This window comes from Fusarium tjaetaba (genome assembly GCF_013396195.1).
Source record: "Fusarium tjaetaba strain NRRL 66243 chromosome Unknown NRRL66243_c0000205, whole genome shotgun sequence".
In the NCBI taxonomy this organism is placed as follows: Eukaryota; Fungi; Ascomycota; class Sordariomycetes; order Hypocreales; family Nectriaceae; genus Fusarium; species Fusarium tjaetaba.
Genome location: NW_023501401.1, coordinates 28560 through 38847, shown reverse-complemented (window position 1 = coordinate 38847; position 10288 = coordinate 28560). Strand labels below are relative to the sequence as shown.

Below are 10288 nucleotides of genomic sequence, written 5' to 3'. Positions count from 1 at the left end.
CTGAGAACCAGGTCCTGGCAGTCAATCAATCCCAAGAACGCATCGATGGATGGATGGCGGGAGCTTTGAGTCAAAACAGCCAGCGACAGGAAAGGCGCCAGCTCACTTGTGACATGACAGACAGCCAAAACATCTCGTGATGGTGTATCAGTGTGTGCTGTAGCCATACAAACACAGAAAGACTGGTGTTTCACCACATATTGACTCTAAAGATAGCAGCAATTCGATTACCTGCCTGCCTGCCTGCCTGCTTGCTTGTGTTCAAGTTTGCGTTGTCGCTTTTAATGCAATGTCTCTCTGTCTTGGCTAATCAAGCAAGCAGGATTGATTGCCCCTGTCCCGCGCATCGGCTGCAGGCACAGAGCGACAAGAATCGACATGGGGTCGTGTTCGGGAGACCGAGAAGCGAGAGTCCTATCTGCTCTGTATGTCATTGAGAAGAGAAGGGAGGCCGTGATGGCCGTAATGAAGCTGTTGAGAATGCGAATTTCCCATGACACGAGCATGGCATATGATCCACAGAGACAAGATCCATTGCCCATGAACGATACAATAAGGCGGCGCCCTTTGCCCAAGCGTCCTTGTGCTAAAGAGCCCGGCTGCTGATCCTGGGCTGTCTACTTCCAAATCCCTTCTCTCTGCTCCGGGGTTTGGCTCGATCAAGGTAGTAACCTCCGTGGGCACGTCCCTTGTTATCAGAGCTGGTTTTTGCTAGCTGACGATGATAGGGATTACCACGTTTTTCTGGGCAATCTCTGGGATTGACTCAGTCAATCAGATCAATTTTGGGCTACCCGTAGGTCCCGTAGAGGCACACACTTTCTTTTAGGCCACCCAGGTCAAAACGTGCTCCCAGCCTTTCTGGGCGGAAAATGCTGATCTGATCTGGCTCTTGAACCCGGAACCCGCGCTGTAACAGCTATGCTCACCTGAAACACCAACGGCAAGGAACAAACAGCCATCAATTCAAGGGTCGCGATCCAAAACGGCAGCCAGCAGCCAGCCTAGCCAGGCAGAGAAGAGTTTACAGTGTCTAGAGTGTGCACTGGAATGAGACAGAAGATAACCGTCGACGCCGCCCGTCGAGCGTTTCGAAACGGTTTTCCGCCAATCAGCCACTAAAGGTATTTGGTCCGTAAGACCCCGACAAGAAAAGGAGCAACATCCTTGGCTCGAATGATGTCGTGTCCGTGGCTCTATACTAACATGGGTAGCGACCGAAAAGAAGAAAAGAATACTGTACCTAGAAGAGGGTCTCTAGGGTCTCTTTTGAAGGGTCAGGTTGGTTGTTACGCTGAAGAGAGTTCCGCTGTTAGGTTACAGCGACTGTCGAACTATCAGGCATGGATCATGACATGTGCCGGGCCAAGACCAGACCATTCATTCAAATCATAAATGACCAGGTAACGATAATTCACTTCCTACGGTCAGGTCAACGTTCAGCATCCGGATTACAGCTCGATTTCAAAGCGTCCAGGATGATCAACAAGCCTGTCTGTTACTGTGGCTGGGTCTGAAGCTGAGGCTGGAGCTGGGGGTCGGGGTTGGTTGAGCGACTGGGCTTACTGTTAGTGGGCTAGCCTTTCTGACCTGTAGTGGTTTATGGCACCATCGTGTCTGCACTTCAACGTCGCACCTTGACGCCTCTTCCATCAGCCCGGACTGAACAGGTTTCTACCTACCTAATCAAATACCAGTGTCCGTAACTCTCAGAGAGAGACGCACGCAAGGGGCAGACAAGAAACGCAACGTTGTGGTTGGATCTGCTATACAGTACAAACTAACAGCAGCTACCATAAGTGAGTCTAGCTCTCAACCCCTGGATCGCCCGCTGTCATCATCGTCATCGCTTACCTATCTCCTCCCGTCTTGGCCTCTCCACCCGTAACGAACGACAAGGCAAACGCCGAAGGACCCTCAATGAGTTTGCGTTTTCGTCTGCTCCCTTTTTTTTTGCGAGCGAGGCGAATTGACTTGGGTACCTCTCAGCACTGTAATTGAAAAGTTCCCCGGCCGGGCATTAAGCAACATTGATGATGAACTAGGGTCTTTAATGCGTCCCAGCACAGGGGTAAGCTTTTACTGGCGCGGCACATGTGGAAATTGCCTGACTCTTGTCAGGATGAAAGACAAGACAAACAACGGAACAAACACCAACTTAAACGAGCTCAACCGAACTCAACAGCCTCAGCTCGGCTGTCTGCATCTGCATCTGGTGTCTATCTGCAACAAGAGGAAATATCCCGCTGCAGTCAACCATCAAAAAAACTTGTCTTGGCTCTGGGAGATTAGACCAGAAGCTAACTAGCAGCAGTAAAGTTTTGGGTCACGCACGCACTGTTCAAGTTCGAGAAGCTCGCTCGCTCTGCTCTTACGTGCATCATTTCGCGTATCACGACTCCCCATGTCCCGCCCCCTTTCGCCGGCCGTTGAGCCCAATTCTGACCGACAGACAGACAGAACAGAAAAGCAAATGGAACCCATGACGATCCAAGAGGTCGAGAACCTTGATGATGACGATGTTAGAGTTGCATCCCGCCCTGACAACGCTCTGTCGGCGCCGATTAGACTCCCTAGCAAACATCTCATTACCCACAGTTCACTACATTGCTCCAGCAAACCCGCGTATAGAGTTATATTTTTTTTTTCTTTCATGGTCGCATCGTCAAGTTAACTGGTCCTTGAAAGTTTATCCGTATCTGTTCTAGTCAGGGACCAGAGGTTACATATCATCATCATCACATGAACCGATCAACGACGCTATCATGCTCTGGGCATGGTCGCCGAGACTCGTGGCCTGTGCTTTTAATTTCAACTCAAGGGCACAAAGTCACGAGAATCCTCAATCAATTCTCGTCGTCGAGTTCCGCTCGCTCGCTCTATCAGAGACACGCACTTATGCAGCCATTGTCTCTAGCTTGGCTGCTTGTGTTCTTCAATGACGGCTAAAATCTCCTTAGGCACATATCCACAACCACAACATGATTCAGTCCATTTGCGGATCCCATTTCGTATTCCAGCATTAAAAGCAGATCATATGCAACAGGCATTGGATGTCGCTGCTCAAGACCCTTTTCTAGCCCATCCCTTGGGTTGGGTTCGTGTTTCTATGTTTAACCATGAACACTATGTACAATGTATCACTGTCCCACGTCGACCAAAACCTCTTTCTCGTCTTAATAAGCTCTTTGTACTGTACTCGTCTGCGTTTATTTTTAATTTTATCGTTGCTTTTTAGTCCTCCCGCATTTCCCGTTCAGCCCCCCCCCACTCTTCAACAGAGAAAAACCACCAACGTCAAACGTTTCACCATCCTTGGCTCGGGTACCTACGCACCGCATCGCGCAGCACACAATTACCCAGGTGAGATAGCCCGGGGATAAAAGATACAAAGAGAGGCACGGTAAGAAATAGGGGATGAAGGTTTTTTTCCTTCTAAGCATGGTACCTTGACAAAACCTTGCTCGGGAACAGAACGTTTCTATACCAAAGGAGCGATATACCGGTCTATACCCTGGCCGTTTGGTATATATAAAAGGGCAAATATGTATTTCATGCAAGGGACCGGCGTAGCACCACGTTTTTTTGCGAGATAACATTTCCGGCAATTCGTTCACCGTCTCTTTCGAGAAGATGTTGTCTCTTCTCTTGTTTTCAGCTGAAAAGATTCTCTCAACAACAGAAGGGAAAAAAGACTGTTGAACACAACAGAACAGCCCACTGCACGCTCCTCCAAATCAACATGAAACCAGCCTCCAAACGCACCGGCTCCGAGTGCGCCACCTCCTCCTCCACACCCCGGCACCTCCGTCTTTGTCGTTGTCGTTGGTCGTGCAAAGCTGCAGAGTCCCGAACGGAATCGGGGTCTTTTCTCCCTCCTTCTTACGGATCCTACGCTGTCTGTAAGGTGCCGTTCCATCTACAGGGGCTTCATGTTCTCGGCCGAGCACTGCCACGCGCACTGGAGTCGGGCTGGCTCGAGTTGAGTTGAGTTCCATTCGCTTGCTTGCCTTTCACTTGGCCTACACCCCGCTCCACCCCCTTTCCACTAAAACGTCACTGATTTTCTAGTCCCGATCCTAGTTCGCTGTTACTTTTCTTGGATGATTACATTTCGTTTCCTTATTAAACTATAGAGAAGAAGAGATAGAGACAAAAAATAACTCGTACAGTGATCAAGGTGTAACTGATCGTCAGGTTTGTGCTCTCGTCCGTGCGAATCCTTGCGATCGTCGTCCATCTAAGACACCCGCACCACCCAGACTTGGAAGCCCAAAACCCCCCATCAGGGACGATCAGAGAAACACTATGCCTAATCGCTCCGAATGGGATCGGAGAGGAGGGCTCCAACTTTCGATCTTGGGCTTGGGCTTGGGGCTTTGGGGAAAGACCAGACCGCACGGGCTAGACGGGCAGAGCTGAAGAGCAATCGTGCAACACCGGCGCCAGAGTTGTATTCCAAATCGGGTATTCATCAAAGTCAAAAGTCAATGCTCGCATGGCTAGCCGTCCTTTGCCCATCTGCCGATCGTATATGCTATGCCCCGTAATGTTTACTTGGAAGGAAAAAGTTGTTTCCAAAACGTCCAGTAGCCGAGATCGTCAGCCGACATGTCTCGGCGAAGTATAATCCTAACTGTACATGAGACGACATGGTCCGCTTTCCAAGCCAAGTTCAGTGCAGTGAGTGAGTAGTACACTTTATGCACTCGTGCTAAAGTAGTAGTTCTCCCAGAGGTACTCGTAGTCCTCGAGGATACCACCGATGAAGGAGGGCATTCTCTTGGTTACACCTCCGACGACTCCCTTGGTGATGTTCTCGTATGCGGCGCCCCTCATCGCCCACCAACCCATGGCCCAACCACGCTTGCTCCATTCTTCCCGCTCAAGGGATGTGGTTCGTAACCCTCGGTCTCGTAGTTGCCGGGCAGCGTACTCGACTGCAAAGCCAATCAACCAAGGGGTCCAGTTCTTCTTGTCGCCACCTCTCCTAATGTTGTAGGCCATGGCCGAAGCGTAGATAAGCGGCGACAGGATCTGCAGTATCTCAGCACCCTGACCACTTCCCTGGAGTTGATTGAGGAGCTTGGTCGCGGGTTTGATGTCGTCAGCTGTAAGCACGCGACCCAGCAGATACGAGCTGATGTCTCCTCCCTCTGGTAATGATGGTAAGCTCATTCCTGTTCGGGGCATGGTCCATTCACGCTCGTGCGCGGGTTTCATGTCCCGCGAAGATCCTGACACAGAGCCATTCACCGAAACGTCGTCCATGAGTTCACTTTCACTGCGGTACGCAATCTCTTCCTCTTCATCCGCGGCCGCATCTTCAGGGATAGGCTCGCGTTCAGGCAGCACGGGCGTGACAAGTGGACGCGACCGTGTGATGCGCAGGAGTAGAAGACGGCAGAAGGCCTTAAGTGCTTCCAGAATCACGACTACTTTCCACCGTGACTTCTCGCCACCTCGTCGTTTGGCTGTCATCTCCCATAGCATCTCTGTGTAGATGATCATTTGCAAAAACATAGCTATTCTTCGGTATGCACCACTCCGTTGCGTCCAGTATCGTGTATATCGAGCATGTGCTGATGGCATGCTCGCCATCGGCAGACGCGCGATGGCCTTTTGGAGGAGAGAGTCATGGTAGAGAGATAGAAGTTGAACACCAGAGTGGATTGACTCAGATGCGATTTCGGCATCGCGGAAGCGGCCTATGCGTCGGTTAGAAACAGCTTCAAGCTTGAGCACTCGCCCCGGGCAAGCTTACCTGGAATTATATATGTCAAGCTCCGTAGAGCGCTCTCAATCTGCGACACCTGACCGGCATTCTTGGTTATGAACTCCTCATACGTAGACAGCCATTTGGGCGGTAATGACAGAATGCGACCGAGCGAAGGTTTCTTCTGTTGTTTATTCGTCGTAGCAGATGGTAATGTAGTAGAATTCGCAGCCGAAGCAGGCACGTCGCGCTTCAGAGAAGGGTCCATATTCTCCGTCTCTCCAGTCGGTCGGGATGATCGGACAAGGGGGGGGACAGCGATGATAAAGGAGCGGAGCGCGCGTGAAGTCGGTCGTTGGCGGGATTGGAATCAGTCGCCAGCCATGACGCGCTATCGGCGGTATTGATAGGAACGATGATGGTGATAGATAGTCGGTGATGATGGAATGAATGAGTGGGAGAGAGGTAATGCCAGCTCAGCACAGCTGCATTGGGCTTGGGGATTCGCTTTGGCCCGCCGAACCCCGAGGCACAGGCACGTCACTTCCCGTCCAAGTGCCTGCCCTCGCTCAGAATGTGGAGGTGGCGCGTGCCTGAGGCCGACGACCTCGGCATCTGCGCCCGAGGTAGATACCCTAAACTTGGCAGTTGAAAGCGATGAATGAGAGTGAGAATAACGGCAGATAGTAGTAGATATGGCCTCAAATACTATTCCTAAAAGACTCCATTCTTTTTCTGATGACGGTTTACTTATAGATTATCTCTATACTGTAGTTTTGCTGCTGTTTGGTGACCAATTGCTGATTTCACGTGAAAAAAGGCTGAGTCGACAAACAATGACTCAACACCATCAAACTGATGGCAGTATAAAACAGCAAATAGGGGCCAAACAAAGCAATAAAAAGCGCAATCTACATTTACCAGTGTTGCGATATGAGCCTTGACTCAGCCAGAGTGTTTTGCCGGTTCAAATCACCATAGAACGACGAATGAGCATATCCTACCGGTATCGTCACTCATCTCCTGAGCTTCACAGCGGACGCCATCTTCAACACGTCTCGATAACGTCAAATTACTAGAACTTCCTAAAACAAGTCATAAGATTCATAGTTGGCCATCGTCGTAGCCTAAAAGCACGCACGCCAAAACTCCTACGCTTGCTATCTAACCCAAAATCCTCCTCTAACCCATCAAAACTCCCTTAACAAACACCAGAAAGAATCGACACCGACTCCGAGATAGGCTGCCTATGCCAATTCAACTGCCCGTCCTCCCCAACCATAAACACCGCCACTTCCTCGATGAGCTCCCACTCCCCCGTGGCCTGATTCTTCTCCGCATACCGAAAGATAATGTTCATCCCCAGATCCTCAAAGACGAGCTCTCTCCTCCTCAGTCGTAGCCACTGTTGGTCTTCATCGCCCTCCATTGCGTTCATGGCTTCGACTTCAAGGTTCTTTAAAGCGATGGCGCGGAAGACGCGACTGTCGCGGAGGGCGTTGCGGATGGGGTATTTTCCTAGAATGCGAATGGCGTCGTGTTTGACTTCTGGATCGCGGCAGCCGAATGCTGAGACGAAGAGCGGCCACGTCCAGCCTGAGTCCATTGCGAAACCGCAGTTGGGACGGGACGCGATTAAGGTCTCGGCAATGGCGTTCAGCTCCCGGTATTGTGGCGTGAGGTCCTTTGCTGTTTCGACGCCAGAGTATCGTGGCATTGCGGTGTAAATGTAAAGGATGAGAAACTCGATGTGAAAGTTGATCGCTTGCAGATACGACTGTTCATCGTTCTGGCGGTTATCCTGCGCGGTTTGAAGCAGTGGACTGAAGGACGTCGACCATCGTTGAAGCCAATGCCTGGATTCCTCCAGAAACTTTGAGATCCGCGGGTTTTGTCTCACGCTGTCTAGCTTCATTTCCAGTTTCTTCATGTCTTTCACTTTTGTCAAAGCAAGCTGCGCCGTCGTCGCTGTCAGAAGGGGGATGTACTGCACAAGCTGCCTCTGCAGTAACGTCCAGTATCCATGGGCTTCGTCCAACGAGCTGAAAACAGCCGGCATATCCTCAATCACCCTGATGTTCGTCTGTTTCGGCCTGAAGTATGGTGAGTGCTTGGTAAACGGCGCGATCCCCGGGGGCCTCTGCGGAGGCGCTCGCGGAGGTGTCTGCTGGTCCGACATGGCTTGCGGACTCGCTTGGCTCTGAGGACTGGGAAGACCAACTGGGTTCTGTTGACCTGAAGGTGCGTTCGCCCATGGCGTACCTGGTTGACTTGGTGGACTTGTTACAGAGCGAGGACTGGCCGTTTGTGAGGGAGAAGCCTGGTTTGCGGCGACTGCGGGCGGCTTCGGAGGGAAGAAGAACTTCTTATACGACCCCATGAATGATCGCGACTGGAGTTCCAGGGGTTTATAGCAATCCAGGATCTCCTGGACCAGAGCAGGAGGCGCTGGGGCGATTCTGACAAGACTGGGGGCTTTGTCGGTACAAGCCGCAAGCTCGTTCAGCATGCTAAAGCCGTGAGTGATGTGCTTGAGGGCCGCTGGCATATTTCCTCTTTGCGCTTCGAAGCAGATGAACAGTAGAGACGCCAACATTGCTGTCCGTAGCCCTTCCTTCGTCGGCCTGGCTTTGGCTTGTAATTGCAAGGCCTCGCAGTAGTAGACAATTGCGTTGAGGTAGTGCTTGTTATCGCCCGCCAGTTCATTCCCAGGTGAAGATGCTTCAAACTCGACATTTGAAGCTTTGCGCAGTGCGCCTACTGCCATAGCGGCATATCTCAACGACGGTTCCTGTAATGTAAGTTGAGGCATTGTAGTCGTCCACAATCTTGAGTCTCCGAGTCCTCCACTAAGGAACCCGACACTAAGAGCCGACCATTCGTCAAAGTAAGATCGCTGTTCACTACTTGTGAAGCAGATGGTGTTGATTGCAGGTTCCTCGGGGATCGTCGGTGGTCTTGCTTTCACAACAGCCATTGAACCCGTAGTAACCTTAATCTTGGACGTTGCACGGGATTTAGTCACAGAGTTCGCCGTTGCTTTTGATCTCGAGGCTGTTGAGCGCGGGCGAGGTTCGGTGGCGCTTTCAGCGGGAGTAGCTGCCGCGTCGCCATAGCCGTCGCATGAGCCTCGCCATTTTAAACAATTGAGACAGGCTGGTTTAGTCTCGTCGCATTTGACATGTCGCTTTCTTCACGATGTTAGTGCCTTTCCTTACGCCATCTGCACCCCAAGGAATTGAGTTCATGCGACCCAACTGCATGACATGACACTTACTTGCCTAAGAAGCCATTAGTAACAGACTCACGGAAGACATGCACGGAACTCACATGTAGCACAGCCCGTGCGAGCTCTACTTGAGCTTCGTCTCGTATGTCGTGCCCTTGTCTCAAGTGCAAATCGATGCGTACCAGCCCTCGAAGCCGTCGCATTTGCAGATCTCTCAGTGTCTGTACTTGAAGATGAACTAAGAGTCAGGACGGAAAGTCAGCTCAGCTCGGATCCATATTGTGTGCGACAAGGGTTTCTGGCTTACGGCGCCGAGCTGTTGGATCGCCCTCCAGTGATAGGGATCGAGAACTGGATCTCCATGATTTACAGGTACCAGGGGTTCCACCAACAAAACAAAACAGAAAAACCCCCAAGACAGAATAGACACGGCTTGTCTGTTGGTTCAAGGCTCGAAAAGGAAGATCGTTTGTGTGAGGAGAAGCCCGCTCGCGCAGAGACGAGAAGCCGTTCTGGTAAAGTAGAACGGGGGGGACCAGCTCGGTACTCGGTTTTGGAGCTTACAGGGGACGGGCTTTGATGTACCGACTGTGCTGTGCCGTACCTGGCTAAGCCAAAGTGCAGAACCTATCAGTGGAATCTTTCAACGTCAGCGGCGTTTATCATGAGGTGAGACCCCGAAATTGAGTGGGATGATAGCAACGGCAGACTCCAACAAGACATAATATTCCCACGCGTGAAGAAGAGAAGCAACGAGTTCATTAATTAAAAGAAGAAGCAGGGGGGAAAGGGAGAGGGCGAATGTGGAGAGAGCCAAGCAAGATGAAGCAAGGTTTATCTTTGTTAGTCACCTCCACCAGAGGTCGAATTGACTTTTTGAGGAGATATAATCTTGATAATTGAGCTGAGTCTTTTTAAAAACTGATAGCCAAACCTACCAATTTTTGACGTGTCTAACGGGATCTAGAAGCTCAATTAGCTGTAACGGCGGTTCCGTTGATCGCTGGGCGGACGAGGCGAGATGGTATATGGATCAGGATGGGTTTGGTTTAGCTGCCGGGTTGTGGAGGGGGGCCCGGGTCTGATCACTGGCGGGGATAGAGTTCCTTGATTGGATGATTCTGCGATGATTGGTGTGAATACGGCGGTTATTGTGGTTAAAGATAAAAACTTATGATATGCATTCTGATGTTGATATCTCTCATATCTCGGCATTCAGAAGCTGACTTGAGATTATTATAAATTACCTTACGGCATGTTCATTCGATACATGTGAAGAGTAATCAGCCTTGCTATAATAGTTTATGTTTTAATTAAATGAATCCTTCTAATAACGAGTGCGT

At 50.7% G+C, this 10288-nt stretch overlaps 2 protein-coding genes across 2 annotated transcripts; both read right to left on the bottom strand.

Annotated features, from left to right (window-relative positions):
- Window positions 1–4701: 4701 nt before the first annotated feature.
- FTJAE_9157 (peroxisomal membrane PEX16) lies at window positions 4702–5984 on the bottom strand (the record flags this gene model as incomplete). The annotated part of the gene is made up of 2 exons (XM_037356048.1): window positions 4702–5708; window positions 5765–5984. 2 exons carry the CDS (start codon window positions 5982–5984, stop codon window positions 4702–4704), a joined length of 1227 nt encoding a protein of 408 aa, XP_037203784.1.
- A 933-nt stretch (window positions 5985–6917) lies between these two features.
- Window positions 6918–9308, bottom strand: FTJAE_9156 (uncharacterized protein; the record flags this gene model as incomplete). Its single annotated transcript, XM_037356047.1, has 2 exons — window positions 6918–8907; window positions 9253–9308. 2 exons carry the CDS (start codon window positions 9306–9308, stop codon window positions 6918–6920), a joined length of 2046 nt encoding a protein of 681 aa, XP_037203783.1.
- Window positions 9309–10288: the final 980 nt, after the last annotated feature.